The sequence below is a fragment of the Bos javanicus genome, chromosome 5, assembly GCF_032452875.1.
Source record: "Bos javanicus breed banteng chromosome 5, ARS-OSU_banteng_1.0, whole genome shotgun sequence".
NCBI lineage: Eukaryota > Metazoa > Chordata > Mammalia > Artiodactyla > Bovidae > Bos > Bos javanicus.
The window spans coordinates 116,884,601-116,903,458 of NC_083872.1; the positions used below are offsets into that span (position 1 = coordinate 116,884,601).

General features: G+C 51.6%; 1 protein-coding gene across 1 annotated transcript; it reads left to right on the forward strand.

The window, feature by feature from the left end:
* Positions 1 to 6,669: 6,669 nt before the first annotated feature.
* LOC133248794 (collagen alpha-1(I) chain-like) lies at positions 6,670 to 17,752 on the forward strand. Its single transcript, XM_061419097.1, has 5 exons — positions 6,670 to 6,776; positions 7,743 to 7,898; positions 9,008 to 9,116; positions 15,350 to 17,535; positions 17,616 to 17,752. Exons 1-4 carry the CDS (start codon positions 6,670 to 6,672, stop codon positions 17,528 to 17,530), a joined length of 2,553 nt encoding a protein of 850 aa, XP_061275081.1. The 3' UTR covers positions 17,531 to 17,535; positions 17,616 to 17,752.
* Positions 17,753 to 18,858: the final 1,106 nt, after the last annotated feature.

The window sequence follows — 18,858 nt, forward strand, 5'->3', positions numbered from 1 at the left end:
CCCAAACGCAGAAAGAGAGGCCGGCGCACCTCTGCGGGTGAGGATGCTGCTCACTGAGTGGTCAAGGGTGCTCGGAGTGACGGTCCAGGCAAGCACCGTGCCCAGGGTTCAGAAATATGTTTTAATTTTAATCAGGAGAAAAAAAAATGACTATAGCAATAATGAACACATAATGATGAATTCAGTGTGGGTTATATTGTTCTTGATAGCAATGCAGTCATAAAATATAATTGTTAATATTTATGGAGGAAGAAGCCATGAAAGCAAAAGTACTTGAATCCAGGAAAGTCATGATGGGGCCTTGGGCGAGTCTGGCCTGTCTCAGAGCAAAGGGTCAGATGTCCAGCTCTGGGGGCCTTTGGGTGCCCTGTGAACCGACTCTCTCTGAACGCCAGCTGGCACAGTGACACGGCCTGCAGTGGAGAGTCAGGGCCTTCGAGCATGCGTGTGCGTGTTCCTATGCACACTTACGTGCTTTACAAAGGAGTCCCAGACACCTGAGTGTGCAAGACCCACCCTCGAGTCAGTGAACACAGGCTGGTCAGGTGAGGCCGTGAGGGCCTGGGTTCCTGGCCGCTGGGCGAAGGGTTGTCCCTGGTTGGGGCGGGACAGTGGGGTCCTCATTGTCTGCCCAGGAGGAAGCGGGCTGCGGGCAAGGCCTGTTCCCAGACCCCGGTACCCGCAGCCCAGCGCAGCTCTGTCTGATGGAAACATCGTGTGAGCTGCCAAGGCAGCCACATCTGTAATTTAACATGTTCCACATTTTTACAAAAGTAAAAATAGACAGGTGGAATTCACTTTAATAATACGACTTCTTTAATATACATCCGAAATAATGTATTTCGATGTGTAATTAATATGAAATTATTAATGAGATATTTTCCCTTCCCTGCTCTCCCCACCCCCGGTTTTGTATCACAGAGTGTATTTTGCACATACATCTTCGTTCTGAGGGACTCTCCGCAGTCCAAAGCTTCAGTGGCCGCATGTCGGGAAGGGCCATGGCACTGGGCAGGGCAAGTTTAGCGGTCCCCAGGGCTCCCCTTCCCCAGAGTTGGGGAGACTGGTTTTTCTGCTTCTTTTTTTTTTTTTTTTGCTGATATCCCTTCTTGACCAGGGAAAGGACGCTGCCACTGGCTAGTCATGCCCCCAGCAGCTCCAAGAGCTGAAAGAATGGGTGTCGAGGCTGCAAGTTTCCAGGGCAAGGAAGGTTCCTCGGCCTCGGTCCCAGACGCCAGGGGGATGGTACAAAGGGCTGGCTTCAGGGCACAATAGTGGGGCGGTTAGTCACAGTGCCGGGCAGCGGGCGGGCAGACAGAGCTCCCTGTGTCTGCGCCTGTCCGGGCTGGGCCCTGCAGCCCGGTTTGCCCTGCCCAAGGCCTTTTGTTTGCACCTTCCCCACTCGCTGCTTAACCCCCTGCTGCCCGCTGCCTACCTGGCCACCTGGCCGGGACAGGTTCCCAGGCTCTGGTTTCCATCAGCCACCCCGGCCAGAGGCAAGCTTTCCTCTCGAAGTTGGGCTCAGGCCTGCGTGATTCCGTTGGCATCTCCAGGGACAGAGGCGTCAGGACAGCTCTGTCGCCGTCAGCGTGGCCAGGGGCATTTGTGTGGCTCTGGGACTGGGTCCTTGTGACTTAAAGATCCCATCAGCATTTGAGAGTATTTGCCACGCAGGGAATGTGCGTTTCTGGAAACAATGAAAAGCCAAAACTGTGAAAAATTAAGGAGTGGCCCTGAAGCTGGTGCCTGCACTGCATGTTTTAAAGTGAACAGACTGATATAAATATTTTAATCCTGTGCACAGATAGATGGATAAGATAAAATAAATTAGTCATGTCCCAGCCTTGTCTGGGGATTGAAAACAGGACTTCTGTCAGCATTTGCTATTTAGCAGTTACAATTAAAATCTCCCCTTGTAGGTTGCAATCCTGGCATCTCAGAAATGGAATTAGCTGTTTGTTGTGATTTGACAGTTAAATTATTAACACGTGGAGAAGGTAACTGCCCCCCCCACACACAAAAGGTATAAAACACAGTTAACAGTCTCCCCTGTCTCTCTTTAATTTAAAAATGATCTGTGCAGAGATTCTGCATGTTGGCTTTTCTTTGTGAAATTAAAGTGCATGTGTTTTTATTTTAGAAGGCAGAGATGGTTTGCTGTGCCCTGGTTAACAAGGGGAAGTAAAAGAAAGGGTCCTGTGAAAATGTGCCCATCTCCTGACAGCTTAAAAAGCCAAGAGCCAGACGTTTTTTCTTGGAGGAAATAGATGTCTCCGATGTATTCACCTTACCCGTGGGTGACATTTTGTAATTTATTTATTGTATCACTTAAACCTTATCTAAAAATTGAGGATGGCTTTGGAATATCACAAGCTTGGACCTGTTTGGCCCCTCTGATGTTGGTGACTCTCTCTTAAAGATCACTGACCGTGGCCTCTGGGCCCAGCCCGCTCTCAGGATGGAGCACACAGCCCACCTCTGCTCTCAGATCGTACGTGATGGGAGACTCATGGTCAGCTCACACCCTTTCGTTCTGATGTATTTTAAACCAGTTAAGATGATTTTCACACAGAGTGGTATAGCTTACTTGCCTTCTGAGGGCCACTGGATTTTCAAGCTGGAGTACAAAATTTTTTTTTTTTTTTTCAAAATCCAAATTTAGAAATTGCCTTTTAGAGTAGAAAACAGCATTCTGGTTTGCCTTTTAACTCCCTTTGAAAGAAAGACACCAAAGATCAAATGTATTTGATTTATGGATTTGCTCCCATCCGTTGTTATCGAGGGGCTGGAAATGGCCCACTTCAACAAAGTCCGATAGGGAAAGGCGTGTGCCCACGCAGGCAGAGAGAGTTCTTCGGGGTGAACTCGAGCCCCAGAGGGGCACAGGCATGTTTTTCCCTCCCAGGAGGAGTGCGGCGTTCAGCTATAGTGTCATCATATGAAAACAGGACAGCCCCTGCCTTTCTGAGACGCTGTCACACCTCTGCCAGGCCACTTCGCTGCAACACACCTCTCGAGATAATTGGATCCTGTGCAAATACTATTGTTTTCGAGCAAACCCAACACAATCTTCATTCACTGCAGTTCCGCCCCGGCCATAGGCACCACCTCCAGTAATGAGGAAAAATAATGGAAAAAACGGGAAACACACTGGATCCTTGGGAAAAATATCTCCCCTGCAGGAAGGTGCTAAGATGGAGGCCCAGAAGCTGCCAGAGGGACAGTAGGGTGGGGGCGGTGGGGAGGGGGGCGGCGACTCTGAGCCTCCATTCAAATCTTGGGGCTCTTAACTTGGCTCTTCCACCCCTGAGTCTCCCAAATTGAAGAGGAGGAAGGTGTCCTTCCCTGCTCCCTGTCAAGGGTTGTTGTGAGAATTAATCACACGGTGGCCAGTATTTGCATAGCAAGGCTGCCGGCTTTCATTTTCTGTTTGAAAGCGTTTCTCTAAAGGGCAAAGTGCTAGAGACACGCGACCCAGCATTATCACCCTGAAAACTTGCCTGGCAACAGCGTATGGTTCTTATTGTTTATGTTCAACCCCTGAGTAGTAGTAATCATTTATCTTAGTCTTAAGATGAATTCTGTCGGTTGGACTTATAATAGTTGTATTAGCAATAGGATCCCTTTCTATTTTGAAAGCAATAATTGGAAGATGCAGGAAAAGGCACGACAGGGAGAAATCGTTCAGCACCCATGGAAGCTCTGGTCACATGTCCACAGATTTCCTTCAAGCCTGTCTTCTCTGCCTAGTCGTAGCATCTACTTTCTGATGGCTCCACGGCACTTTTGGGCTGGGGCCACCTGGCCTCTTTGTGTTTCTGTTTTCCGGTGGCAGCGCCCAGCTCCAGGCCACCTCCTTCACGCAGGTCCTGGTGTTTGGGGAGAAGACCTCGGCTCTGTGGTCCCGGGGCTCCTTCCCCTGCCCTCCTGGGAGCCGTGTCAGCAGAAGGCCAGGCCGCCAGCGAGGCCCCAGGGCACAGCCCAGCCTCTCCTAGGGCCTCGGGGACAAGAGGCAAGCGGCCGAAAACACAGCCTCCCACGGTGCCCATGGTGGTGATGGCCAGCAGCTCGGCCGGGCCTCCTCCGAGCTGATCAGGGCTGGGTCGTGGGAGGACGGCAGGCACCCCGCGGCAGGCAGTGCTGAAAAGCGGGCCTGAGGTTTGAATTCTCCCAAAGAAAGCACCTCGGGCCAAAGCACTCCTCAGATGTGCAAAATTTCGACAGAGCTGTTGAGATAATGTTTCCAAGGTATTCAGCTCTCTGGTCCTGACCTAAACTCACCAAGTGGATGGCGGTTAGTGCCAAGTGACTCGGTAGGCACACAGAGGCCAGAGCTTTCATGCAAGGGCACAGTTCCCAAACGCTGTGTTGCAATCAGGCATGTGCCTCAGCTGGTCCCACAAACCCATCAGGCGAAAGTTCCAGAATTTGTGAGTTCATTGCTGCTACCGTCAAGTCTCCGTAGCTCTGTCTTGACCCCCTCAGATAACGCTGTGGCTTCAACGTCAGATTAACAATGGATCATGAAGAGATTTGTTAACAACCCATACCGCAGACAAACTTCACAGGCAAGGTCATTGGTCATAGTGTTAGTTAGGGTACGGAAATACTAGCAAGAACTGAAGTTCTTGTAATAATAATAGGGAGTTCTGGGGTGAATTATCACTTAACAGTATAATGGAATATTAATTATGTCACTGTTAAAATACTGTTGACAAAGAGTTTGTCAGCGCGTAGGGACATATGGGAGCCAATATTTCCCAAACAGTAAATATGTATGTAAATTATGCATTAATATTGTATGCATATGTTCACTGTTGGGAAGGAAATGCAACTGAATATTATTTTCTACATAATGGCATATAGGTGACTTTTCCTTTTCCCCTGTATTTTAGACTTGGATTATTTATACTTCTTATTACTAAAATTATCTCTAAAATGTCTATCTTCATATTTTACTTTTTAATTACTTATGTTTTAGATTAGGCTGTGCCTTCTCTAAACATGTGGTATTTTTATAAGAAAGGAAAAATCATTTTTAAAGTTTTGTGAGTAGAAATCTAGACAAATGGCATATTTTCCTTCAATAGTTGTGGATAGATGGCATGTCGCAGAAATATTCGTTAGGTCAACAAATATGTATAGTCAGTAAATAGTATTCGTTCTCTTATAAAAGATTTGTATGTTGATAGCTTATTAATCAAATCCTATATGAGTTTCCTAGTGAAACATATATACTTGAACAGCTAAGGCATAAAAATGTCAACTAGGATTTTGTTTGAACTTAAGAAGTATTTTTGTCCCCATAAACAACAGCATCAAGAAGTGGGGGAAAGGCGTTCTTATTCTTGGATGTTTGGTCCAATGACCTCCTCCCCACCCCGCCCCCACCATGGTTAGACTCTGCTTGATTTTGAGTTTGTGCTTTCTGCTCCTATTGCTTGTTTTGTGAGGGCGATTAAAAAGATCCTGCAAGTTCCTATCTGGAGAACACAGATCTTGAATTCAGCATGCCAGATGATACACTGTGGTCGTTGGGTGGAAATCTTAGGGTTTATTTATACACTCATGTGCTTTCTTTTACAAGAAAGAAAGAAAAGGTGATTTTTCCCCCCAGCTTGTACTTCCCAGGACTTCTCTACCTCAACATATTATTTTTAAAATGTATGTTATTCTGCAGCCTTAAGTCACCTGCTGCTGGGCGGTGCATCTCTGTGCCCAGACAAGAGGCAGGGCATTTTCTTTTTTAACCCTCACGCTGCAGGATGGTGTGACCTGAGAAACTCTGTCCGTGTTTGCATCTAAAAACATCAGCCTTCAAGCAAGTGCCATTTGCTGTCCCATAAAATGAATTAAATGAATTCCCCGGACCAGCAGTGTTGGAAAGGGTCGGGAAATCGATGACTCCCTGCCCGAGGTTGGTTTACAAGGCCCGGTGGAGGGGCGGGCGGTTCCCAGAGTGACCCCCTCCCGGGCCGCCACGGGGCGCAGGTGAGCCGGGCCCCGGGGCCCCTCGGATGGCCGCCCGCGCGCGCTGACCCGCGGCCTGCGTATCCCCGCCGGTTGCGCCGGTCAGGGCGGCCCAGGCGGCGGAGGACCCGGGGAAGGGCTGGTGGGGAGGCGCCCGGCTGGGAGGTCCCGGGGCCTCCGGGGCGCGACCCTCTAATCCGCTTTAGTCACTATATTGTGCGCTTCGCTCGGGCAGAGTAAACAAGGCGGGCCCACCGGGCAGCGGCCGGCGGCCCGCGACTCCCTGACCCCAGGGTCGCGCCCTTTGTTCGCCCTCAATGGGGCCGCCCCGCCGCCAGCCCGCGGCTAATTGGGGCGCGTGCCGCCGCCGCGACCCCGGCCCCGCCTCGGACCTGGACTCGGACAGGCCCTCCGACCCCGGCCCTGGGGACCCTGGCGCGCATCCGTTCCGGCGGGCGCTCGGACCCCTGCTCGGACCCAGATCCTTGCCTGCCGGACCCGCCCCGGACTGACTCCAGGACCCCCAGCCACGTGGACCCGGCCGCCGCCCCGCTCCCCACCCGATGCGGACCCCAGGCCCCAGATCTGCCCGGCCCTGGCCCCGCCCGGAGGAGGCGCACGAGGCCGCCCAGCCTCAGGGCCGTGCGGACCCGCCCGGAGGAGAATAGCCCCGGCCCCCACTGCCCGCCCAGGTCGCCGATGCGCCGGTTCGACGACGGACCCCAGGCGGCCGCAGCCCGGTCCAGCCGGCGCCCGGCTGGAGGCGCCTCGGCAGGGCCTTTAGGGACGGCAAGCCGCCCGCCGAGGTGCGGAGGAGGGTCTGCGGTGCCAAGTTTTCCTTTCTGCCCGCCTCGGTTTCTCTGGGCATCCTGCCGTCGGAAAAGCAGAGGTGCTCCAGGAGGGCCTAGTCCAGAGTCCTCAGCGGGGACACAGGGACCTTCCGACGCTTCTGCTCTGGGATGCGGGCCCCACCCCTCCCAGCCCTGCCTTCTCCTCCAAATCACTGCCTTACGGAGGCCCCGGCAGGTCCAGGTGAACCCTCAGGCAGGACGTGCTGAAGGAGTTGAGGTGACACTCAGCTTGAGCGTTGTCCCCTGCGTTCTTTGTTTTTTCCTCCAATGCTGGACAGGGTTATAATTTTTATCCCAAGCAGCTTTTGAGACTTAGCGCCTTGTAACCTTTTTCAAAAATTTTTAAACGTTTTGTCTTTTTTTCTTTTTTAAGCCTGTTTTCTTGTAATTAAGTGTAAAAAGAAAGCAAGTGGAAGGAGTCTTGGAAGACTTTGCCTTTGAAAATGAACAGGGCGGAGGCTTCAAGTTCTTGGCCAAGCCAGACCCTCTGGCCTGTGCCTCATTGTGTTCTGTGGGTTTTGTTCACCTGGCTTTGCCGAGGAAACTATAAAATGCTGAGTTTGTTTCTGAGCTGGTCGTTTGTGGGGTGCAATATTCTGAGATGGAAGTTGGCTTTGGGGGAAGACCTGCTGTCCTGAGGGTGATCTGGTGGGGTCAGCGTGTACCAGGAGCCCCGGGAGGAGGCAGGCGCTTAAGGAAGCTTCTCCCCGTGGTGCAGGTCTCTGCTGGAGAGGGCAACACCATGGCGACTGGCCCTGCTGGCGTCACCTTCAGTCCAACCATTTCCCAAATGAAGCTGGTTCCCTCTTTCTTTACCCCTTCCCTGTGGTCCTGGCCCCTCCCCAACTGTGGCCGTTTCCCCGTGCTTTCCCGTTTCTGAGAAGCAGGAACCATCTGACGGGAACGCATGTGCCCCTGCAGACCGCTGGCATCTGGGCACGGGACCTTGGCCACCCCTCCAGAAAAGAGCTGCCCCTGGAGCCTCTCCACGGGGAGCCGGTCATTAGGGATGCTCGCTTTGAGGTTCTCTCAGGCCGTCCTCGTCACCCGTTTGGCCTTTTACATTGAGACTACGGGGTGGGACCTGCCGGGTTCACAGAGGGCCGGAAGCCAAGGAAGGCTTGGGTGGGGGCTCGGCGCTTTCCTGGCTGTGTGGTGGGGGAGTCTCTGGTTGTGGGGTGTTGGCACCCCAGCAAAAGGGATGGTGAACAGGGGGCACTCTGACCCCTCAGCTCAGGCGAGGCGGCTTTGTTCCAAGGACTCTGGCAGGCCCAGCTCGGGTGCGATTTTACACCAGGATGTCGGTTGGTCCAGCCCAGCTTTGAGGGTGATGCACCTGGCGGGGAAGGGTGGACGCCTCAGATGACCAGAGCTGGTTGTGGAAGGCGGGAGATTGCCCAAGCTGGCCAGCTAAGGCAGTCCTGGGACCCAGATTTCAATGGAGCTCTGTTTTTCCTGGGAACTGTTCTTACATATATATACATATATACACACACACACATATATATAAAAGCCTGAGTGTGCATGAGTGTGAAGGGGTGGCGGTGATATTTTCTGTTAAAAAAGAAAAAGCAAAAATAACGAAGCAGTGTGTGTGGCCTCTGCGACGCTGGGCCAGAGTCACTGTTCCAGCCACGTGTGCCTCAGTTTCTCTCGTTTTTAAGGAGGTTTGACCATTCTTGTTCTGTCTGCCACTCGGGCTGTGAGGATCACGTGGGACGGGGTTCGGAACTCGCCTTGTAAGTGACGAGATGCTTGCTACACACTCACACGAAATACTATCCTGCTACCTTAGCAAAAATCTTCACTTTGAGTTGTTGCTTTCTGAAACTGTTTTGTGATACCTGGCACTGACTAAATGCTTGGGGTGCTTTGGTTGATTTGAACTGTATCAAAAACCCTGTGAGGTGATGCGAGCCGGCTGTGGGCTGCGCGTGGGGAGAGTCTGGACAAGATACGAAGCATCCTGGTGCCCTCAAGGCCTTCAATCCTGTCAGCAAGATGGTCCCCAATTTGGAGGATTGGACTGCATGCTTTGGAGACCCTCCTCTTCCTGGCATCTTTACCGAGTGCCTGGGCACGTTCATCCCAGGGTCCACGGCTCTGTCTGCAGCCTCACCCAGCCTGGCTTAGGTAGTGATATTTGGGGCGTGAACCCCAGCCTGACCTCCTCTGTGAGGGATCAGGCTCACCCAGCTTCAGAGCTACAGGCCGGAGAACACGCCCCGGCCCCGGGCCCTAGCCGCGCTGCCCGAAGCTGGCCTGGCCGCTTTAGTCCTGACTATGCCGAATGAGGTCAGCTTGGTTTCCCATTCACAAAACACAATTTTTTTTTTAATTACGGGGAAAGTTTTTCTATATCTGAGGTCTGTCCTTCATGCCTACAGCAGGTTATGTTTTCACTGGCTTTTGGTGTTTGCACATGTGTCGTGATACGAGTGATCCCCCCAAAAATACAGGTAGGGCCTGCCCTTCCTCTGGGCTCAGCGCTGGCCACCAGGACCTCAGGGGAGCTCACAAGCTGTAAGAGCCGCAAAACCGATGTCCCTACACACACACGTACACGTGGACACACACACATACATGGGAGTCCACGCGTGTGCACGCACATGCACACGTCCCAGGATATTATCTTCATGCTGCCAATGTTTTAATGTTCTAATATTCAAGTTTGAGGCAGCGACAGGCTGTCTTGAAAGGCTCGTTCAGCCTGTCTGCCTTGGAGCTATTTTATTTATAAGTCTTCTTGTCACGTCAAAGAGCTCTGTGTTTCTTGCAGGCTGTGTTCGGGTGGTTGAGTGTTTTGGCTTTTGGCTACAGCTGGTTAATTTTTCCGAATCTGTAGATCCAGGTGTGCGCTGAGAAGTTTTTTCCCAGCGCAAGAAGTTTGCCGGTGAGCCTTGGGGTCCTCCTAGAAATGTGTGTGTGAGAGACTGCCAATCTCGGAGAGGTTGTGAGTGAGAGGAGGAGGTGGCCGTGCCTGCGTCCACAGTCTCCCCTCAGACGCCGAGTCTGGGAAGGACTTTGGAAGCAGAATCTTGTAGCTTGTTTAGAATACAGAGGTGAAAAACGGGTGAATGGCTGAAACGTTAGCAACTACATTGACGGGAGTTGAAAATCCCTCTCTCTGAACATCGTTGGAAGCCAGGCACAGCCGTGAAAACGCTTGTCCACATCTCTGGTTGTTTTCAAATATATCTAAAAAATATATGTTCATCATGTAAAAATTATTTAGACCCTTATTTTCAAGTCTAATATCATCCACTGTCTGATTGCTTACATGACCTCTTTCTTTTGGTTAAAAAAAAAAAATGAACTTCGTGTTTCTTTAAAATTAGGAATTACACCAAAAGTTGCTCTATAAATAGCAAGAAACAAAACAGAACAAAAGCACTGACTTTCTTTTTTAGTATTTTATTTTGCAGCCATTAAATATTATCTTGTCTTGCAGTGATAAATTTAGGTGAGACATTTTTTCACTTTTTATAGAAAGGGCATATGTGAAAAATCCAACCTTAATATTATCTTTCTGTTAACCAGATCTAAAAACTATAATATTTATACATAGTCAGGAAAATGAAACTGTCATTATGCATAAGGTGAAGTACTTGTGCTGTGTGAAATCATGTTAGAGTTTAAAAAAAAAATGGGAATATTTCAATAAATAAGACCAGTGTGGTCAAATTTCAAACAATTTGTAATTGACACTCCCATTCCCTAAGTCCTTCTTTCTGTATGGATTCATTTTGTGGGCAGTTTAGGTCTTGCTGTAGTCATTTTAAAGATGTAATCTGTGAAATCTTTATTTAAAAAACAAGTTCCTGCTATGCCTTGCAATTTAGCAGTAAACCATCTGAATTCTAAATCAGGGTTTTTTCCTTTCTTTTTTTCTTTATTCTAGACGGGTTATAATTTATCTAGCTCACTGAAGGACTAAAAAATGATATTAAAATTCCCATTTTGTCTGTGGGGAGGAAAAAGAATTCGATAATGATCTTCATTAGCATTTCAGCATTATTTAAACTAAAAAAAAATAAACATTTGACAGTTTTAAAAATTACTTTCAATTCTTAATTGCTAAATTCTGCTTAGATATAATTCTAAAAGAATAATGACTAATAATGACTATCAGACTCCTACAAAGTATTGATAAGATATGAAAAGTACTTCCAAAAAATCGATACTTTTCAACCATGAAAGGAAGGCATTCCTTGAAAACTGAGGGAGTGAAATTCTTTTCAGATTTTCTGATGTCTTTTAGTTCTTGTGGAAATTAGTACCTCCTTCTACCAGAAACTGTTACAGTTCAAATTCTAATATATCTTTAATTGCTAAAAAAAAAAAAAATTGCTATGAGCCACACAATAAATTCTTTAGAAAAATGTTAATTTCCCAATTTATGATGATTCCATTTTAGAAATTGCAGAATTGAGCAACCTAAATACATAAATTCATCACCCACATCTTTTTGAAAGGTAATTTTGATGTTTTAAAAAATTTAGTTTGTGCTGTGCTTTTTCTCATTCCTTATAGGAAGCCAGGAATATAGCTTTGGCATTTGAAACATGCATATATAACCAGGGATACTGGCCCATCTTCTTTAATTCGTATTTTCTGATTTGTGCTTCTTACTATTTTGGAATGGAAAAGATGCATTGTAATTTCTCATTGGTAAGAGGAAATTTCTCATACTAACACATATGTATTATATACAGTATATTCACATATTTATATCCATGATCGAACACACACTTATTTTAGACTTCTAGGTTTTGGATGCTCTCCTTTTAATTGAAAAATATTAACTCCTTAAAGAATGGCCTCGGGGTTAATAGACTTTTTTGATACACACGCACAGGTGACATTACGGACGTGAACATGTAGATTTCCAAAGTGTGTTTAATACGATGAAACAGCCACTCACAGAAGCTTTCTGACCAGACAGGTGGCTGCGTGGTGTGGCGCTCCGCCCGTCAGCCGCGCATCGCTGTCGGAAGCGGGCACACCGAGTCTGTTCTTTGTGTGTGTATATTTTTTTAAAAAAGAAAGAAAACACAGAAGTGCCCTGCCAGCATGCTTTTTTTGTGGGGACGAGGGCTGGCTACCAATGCAGTATCCTGCCCTGTGCTCTGTCCCTCAGAGATGCTTGTCCCGTGCCCAGAGTTCCTTTCTATTGTTCGTTAACTCAAAAACCAAGTAACCTAAAGCAAAAGGTTCTGAAAAATGCTTCTTTACGTTTGGAAGGAAAGAATCCTTTCTATGGATACTTGCTCACTTTTCCTTAACCACCTTGAGACCATACTGTTTTACTCACCTGAAGGCTTCTGTCCCCTCTATAAAAAAAAAAAAAAAAAAAGCTTACCTAAGGTAAATTGAAGCTAACAGGTTTGCAGGTAAATAATTGAGAGTTAAAATGAAGTCTTCAGAAAGCAAGGGTACAAGTTATTACGAAATAGATGGATCAAAATGGAATCCCAAACCTACAAACTGCTCTGTGACAAAGGCAAACGGGAAAAGAAAACAGGGAGCCAGGGCTGCTTTTCCGCACGGTGCCCAGAGCTCTGCAGAGGCTGCCCAAAAGGGCACTGTCTGGGATGACTGGAAGGGTGGCATCTGACCCACGAGCGGCCGCAAACTGGCCACCTCCGGTTTACTGGGCTAGTTTTTAAAGCATCAGAGCCTTGGGGTGGGCAAGTCGAACGTCTAAAACCCAAGTGAACATGTAAGTTTTCACTCACACTCCATCCTGCTTACTTTAATTAGATTAAATGCATCTGTTTACCAAGTCCTGCTAATGCTTTGGACACCGAAAATTTTAAAGTATTAAGTGTCGCTAGGTTAAGAACAGGGAAACCAAACTCAAGCGACCCGGCCTTGCGAGGCTGGACTGTGGCCGAAAGCTGTGCTGGGCACGGCAGGAAGTGGCCGGCCGCATTCCCATTAGGCACATCTTGGGAGAAATCAGGAAAAAATAACTGTATAAGGCTGATACTATAAACATCCTGGTATAGCGAGAGCCCTCCTATGACTTATTTTTCAAATATCTGACCACGGGCATGGTGCAGCCCACAAGCAAGAGGCCAGGTTCTTCCTCCAAGAAAGCTGTTCATCAGAATATTCACCCAACAAAGTCAATTTCCATGCTTCCTCTTTGCTAATGTGAGCGCCCTTTTAAAATTTATTTACTTTGAATAATCCAATATGATAGCGAGTTGGAAAAAGACTTTACAAACCTGAAACCTTAAAAAATACCCAACAGAACAACAGGAATGCTGTTATTTTCCTTACGTAAAGCAGAATTTGATTTCTGAATTTGCAACCAAATTATTTGTAAATCCTTGCCAAGTATAGAGAGGATAAAAAAGTGTGTGTTCTTGAATATTATTCTGACTCACCCAATTTCTTGTTTTACCAAATAAAAATTGGGAGGAGGAAAAATTAACTTATTACTGTGTGTGAGAGCAAGGAAAAAAAAAACAGCTAATAAAAAGATTAGCAAGCCAGTACGATTATACAATGATTTCAGGTGAAAATTACAAAGCTAATATCTTGGCATTTAGTCATTGCCTTCATAATGATATAGTTGTCAAATCGGTATTTGTGCCAATGGAACAAGACTTGTAAGTGGCATAATGGAAGATAATCTTTTTCTTTGTGGCTTTTTAAATTCAGTGTTTTAATCCACCCATTTAATCACACAACATATATCACATTAGTTATAATATTTATAGTGTTTAGGAGAGTGATTATAAATAGATTATAGCGTGGTGGTTGAATGTATTGGTTATAGTATTTGTCTGTGTGTGTGTGTGTGTGTGAATTTATCTCAAAGGTATGCAGCCTTTCTGGAGTTTGCACTTGGGAATGGTTTTCCGTGAGAAGAGTCACCAGATATTTATTTTCAAAATCTCCATTTGGTCCTTACCAAGCTTGCTCATTATTTTGGAAAAACAGAGATTTGGTATTAAAAGGGCCCGGTACGTCCAGTGTTTAGGTCTCTGTATCCAGCCTGGTTTCTGAGGCATTTCTGTTGCTCTAGAGTCCCCAAGTTGCTAAACCACAAAATGTCTTTAATATGTTTTTTATAAAGGAGTTGAACCATACAGTAAAGATGGGGAAAGGGGGACTTTATAATGGCAGTTAGTGGTCGGGTTCTTCCTTGGTGTGGCCAGAGCAGGAGGGGGTGACGGCAGGGTCTGTGTGGCTTGGGCGGGGGCGCCTTGCAGTGCTCATCTCGTGGGAATGTGCCCTCTTCCCCCACATGTCCTGGTCAGGGCTGGGAACTGTCATAGTGGAGAAAATTATAAAGGACTGCGCTAAGGAGAGATTGGTTTTTCCTGCCGTCTTGTTGGAACGTGGCTACGGCTGCTGGGAGTCCTTTTCTGAGGAAGGGGAGCACAGAATTCCTGGGCTTCCCAAGGGGACCCCACAGCCCTGGAAGCTGGGAAGGGTCACCTCGGACCTTCCTCGGAGCAGGAGCAAAACCCACCCCATCGTGGAGCCACCCCAGCTTGGGCCCTCTCTCTTGGTGTCAGCAGCCGTAGAAAGTGAAAGTTGGTCAGGGTTTCGGTGAAAAGATTAACCAGAAAACATTTCCACTCCACTCTCTAAAACTGAATTTTCTCATGGCTGGGGATCGGGGTGGGGGGTGGAATGTCTGTCCCTACAAAGAAGAGGCCATTAGGAAGATTCTAACACACAAGAAAGTAATTTTGGAAGATTTCTTAATCCATCCTATTTCCCTCCTCCTTCCCTTCCTCCTCCCCACATCGTATATGTCATGCGGTGGTGGCAGTCATGTGTGTGTGTGTCTAGCACGATTCAATGCCAAGGTCAGGGTGGGCCTAGGGAGCCTCCTAGGTGGGTTGGTGGGCAAGGGAGGCCCTGGCCTGAGCTGCTCCGCCTGCCCCAGCCCAGCCTGGCACCATGGCGGGTACCCCCTGCCTGGGCAGTCCACTGTGGAATGAAGTTTCCTGGGAAGCAGGGCCCACGAGGAACTTTTGAATTTACCAATGGCATAAAAAGTATATATATTTTTATGACAACGGGCAAGTTTTAATTGGTTGACAGAGATGGCGAGATGTGACGTCAAGGGACACTGGTTAGAATGCCAAGGCCGGCTGGGGTGGGGGGGGTGGGGAGAGAGACAGGCACAGAGAGACACTGGGATGGGGCCCAGGAGGCCTCGTTTCTCTCCGGCCCCTGTCGCGGGCACTGGGGACAACCAGGTCCATTTGGCTCTGAGAGAGGGCATGCCCCGGGTAGGGGGATGGGGTCCAGGCAGGGTGACCCTGTGTCTGCGTCCCCAAGCGCCAGGAATCACTCAGGCGCCCCTACGGAGAAGGCAAAAAAAAAAAAAAAAGCAGCTGTGGCCTTCTTGTCATTCTAACCAGGGTCCGGACCCTGGAGCCCCGGCCCGCTCACGACTGCGGCAGAGGGCGAGGGCAGGAACCGCGCGGCCCGGGGACAGCAGCGTCGTCGTCCGGCCCCGAGATAGCAAAGCTGCGGCCTAGAACTTCTCCCCGCAGCTCCTGCACCCTGGGCCGGGGGTTGGGGGGTGGGGGTGGGGGTGGCAGGAAGTTGTTTCTGCGGGGAAGGAAGAGAGAGAGGTTGGAGCTGGGCAGCGGCTCCGGGCACGGTGCCCCCGCCCATTCCATGCCTTCTCCGGGCACCATGAGGGCCCCCCTGTGCCAGGCACCTTGCGGCCCCCATCTCTGGGCACAGCGCGCTGCCCCCTCCGTTGCACCAGATCCCCTGCACTTCGTCTTCCACCCCACTGGACCCTGCGCCCCTTCCGCAGCCCCGCAGGCAGGGTCGGGACAAGCCGCCGCGGGCTCCTCCTGGTGCGCACCGTGCCCTGGGGGAAGCCCGGTGCCACCCGCGATCCCAAGCCCTGTCCTAGAGCTTCGTCTAGAGCTCCGCGGCGAGCCCTAGCCTCGCAGGGAGGAGGCCGGAGGTCTAGCCGCCACTCCGCCGCGCGCTCTGGGCTGCGGTCAGGCCAGGGACCGTCGGTCCGCCCCGGGTCCCCAAGCCGGGCCCGAGCGTGCGCGCGCGCGCTCCGCTGCCCGCAATCATGGCAGCCGGCGCCTCGGAGCGCAGCCGCCGAGCGCGCTCCGGCCGCTGCCTCGGTGCCAGGGCGGCGGGGGCTGGCCGGGGCCCGGGCTTACGGGCCGCAGGGCGCGAAGCCGAAGGCTGATGAGTCTCCGCGACGCGGTGCCCCCAGCCCCGCGGGACCGCGCGGGCGGGGAGCCCCCGGGGCGGCGTGCCTGCGGGGGCGCGCACGCGGGGCTGCGGGGCGAGGCGCGGGGCCCGGGCGGCGAATCCGCGGCTCGCGCCGCCCGCCCCGCCCGCGCGCGCCGGGCCCGGGAGGAGGGTGCGCGGTGGAGGGGGAGTCGGGGAGGGGCCGCGCCGGGTCCTTGCCCGCAGCGGGCACGGCCGGGGGCCCCGGGAGGCCTTGTTGGTATTCCGGGCACAGCCGAAGCCCTGATCTCCCCGCGGAACTGGGGCGCCCGGGAGCTCTGCACGGCCGCCCCCCCCACCCCGGGCGGTTTCCCCCAGGCTGCGGGGCCGTAGGCGCCTCGCTTCCCCCGCCCGTCCCCTCCTCTCCAGGTCCCCCGGACCCCCTCCCCCGCCCTGATCCGGCGGCGAAGGGGTGGGCAGGGAAACGCGCTCTCTGGGACAGGTGCCAACTCCGAGACAAAAGACATAAAATAGGCGGCAACGGGGGAAGCGCGGCCGGCGCGCTCGGGCGGGGACGGAGGCGCCGCGGGGGCCGCATCCTCGGTGCCGACCGGGGAAAGTTTGGGAAGTCGCCGCGGCGGCTTCGCGGCGGCGGGGGACACGCGGGCCGGGCCGCCCTCCGCGCCGCGCTCGCCCTCTCCGCGCCGCTGCTGAATAATTCATGGCGCGGCCGCCGGCCATTAGCATGCACCGGGCGCGCGGCGCGTCTGTGCCCAGCCGCCGCCGCCGCCGCCGCGGCATTCGGCGCCCCGGCCGCGCTCGATGAGCGGCCGCGCGGAGGCCGAGCCCGCGCTGTCCCCGCGCTCACTCGCCGGTCCGCTGGCCGGCCGGCTCCCATTGTGCCCCGGGCCTGCGCCCCGGGCCGTCCGGTGACCGCCCGCGCCCCGCAGCGCGCCCGACGGCCGGGCGCTGGAAGTTCGGGCCCACGGCGCTCGCCCGCCCGCCCCGGGATGCACGTGAACTTGGAGAAAGTCGCGGGGCGCGCTGGCGCGGACCTCCGCGGCAGGGCGTGGGCGCCCCTGGCCCCGCGCGCTTTCGTTTTCGCCCCGGACAAAGGTCCTTCGCGGCGCAGGTCGCGGACGTGGAGACCGTGTCCTGCGGGTCACTCTGCGGGTTGGTCCGATCGTTCAACCCGGGGAAGTCGGAGCGAGAAGAGGACGAGCGGCGCGGTCGGAGCGCGGTGCGGGACCCAGGGAGTGGGGCCTGGCCGTGCGCTTCGCCCGCGCCGTCCCGGAGCTGTCCCGCCCTGGGAAGAGTTGTGGGACATGGCATGGCTTTGCTCTTTGCCCCTTTCGCCGCGTGAAGGGGAGAATCATTTTGGAAGCCAGAACTCGGACCGATGGGCCAGGGCCTGTGCAGCCGTGGGCGCGATAGCGCAGCGCCGGCTGCGTCCGAGCGCGATCCTCCGGCAAGGGCAGAGCTGCAGACCAGCGCGCCCCAGGCTCGATCGGGTTCAAGGCGACTCTTGAGGACGGTAAGTGCATTTCTCACTTTCGCTACTTAGTGAATATTTAAATATTGATGAAGAGATTTCTAAGAAGAGCCCTTTTGTAGGGCAGGCCTTCCGCAGACCCGGGGACCTGGGAAGGAAGGTTGATCTTGGACCCGAAGCCGCCCCAGCTTGCAGCAACTCCATGGCCGTCGTTAAAATTCTGGAACTTGGAATTTGTGAAATACAGCTTTTAATCTCAGATGTGTGCCGGCCATTTGCCAGAGAGAATTTGGTTGAACACGTCAAATAGCAGGCCTCCTAAATAGAACACGAGGAAAAGAGAAAACAACAGTTTTTAGATCAGAGGGGTTCTGAAAGGTTGTTTGGAAGCCACGGCCCTTTCTTGAAAAACTGAAATCTTTCATTCACTTCCTAAACCATCAGTGCTGCTTCTTGTTTTATTTTCTCCCTGCTGGTCAGGCGTTTATGGAGAGCTTGTTTAGGGCGGCCCTGGGACTGGCCGCTCTGGCCCTTGAAGTGAAAGCCCTGAGTGCATGCTGTTGTTCATGGTGGCATAAAACAAAAATAACTCATAACTTTTCATAATAAATCCCTCTTTATAGATGGGTCACACACGGGCCCAGCCCACAGCCCTGGGGGATTTGTGGGGAGCAAGAAAGGGGTGAAGGAATGCATGTTTGCCGTAATTACAGGGTTTTAAGGTAACGCTGAAATTAATTTCTTCAAAGTTGGGCTTCAGAGGCCGCGGCCGTCTCTGTAGGCAGCACTGTGTTCATTTTATTTTAGTTCGTTGGGTTTAGCTGTTTGGGATTTTTAAGAAGCACGTTTGTGCTTGCGTGTTACCTACCCTGTTAAAATGAAACCCATAACTGGGAGATTAAACCCGCTTTTTAATATGATCGTATCACAGGTGCGATTTCCCCTTTACCCTGCCTCATCTTATTGATGTGGTTTGGACAACCTTGCGGGGTGCTTTGACCACAAAATAATGGGGAGGGGGGGCCTGTTTCCATAACTCCCCAGCGCTGTGAGCTGGCGCTCAGAGGCTGTGTTTCCGGGAACGTGGACAGAGGCCTGCGTAGCCCAGGCCTGCCTCATGCCTCCCTCTCCCAGGGCTGCCTGGTTTCCAGAACCGAGAGGAGAACCCAGAGGAACGAAGAGCCGGTTTCAGTAAGGTCCTGCCCACCTGGCCCTGAGGCTGAAGGCTTGCTTCTGTGAACCACTGTAGAGCCATCCTCGCCATCTTTATAGCTAGGCCATCGCCCTTTACCCCAGTGCCCTGTTTTGAATTTGTCTTTATGACTTTATCAGAGGCAGTTAGCAGCCTTGAAACGCGGGGAGAGA

What these genes read in the sequence shown, in the direction of transcription:
- LOC133248794 (XM_061419097.1), top strand. Translation starts at nt 6,670, where the DNA reads ATGCGCCGGTTCGACGACGGACCCCAGGCGGCCGCAGCCCGGTCCAGC. An exon ending in TTTTACATTGAGACTACGGG is followed by an intron (nt 7,899 to 9,007) that starts GTGGGACCTGCC and finishes GTGAGGGATCAG; the next exon opens with GCTCACCCAGCTTCAGAGCT. An exon ending in TCCTGACTATGCCGAATGAG is followed by an intron (nt 9,117 to 15,349) that starts GTCAGCTTGGTT and finishes TTCTCCCCGCAG; the next exon opens with CTCCTGCACCCTGGGCCGGG.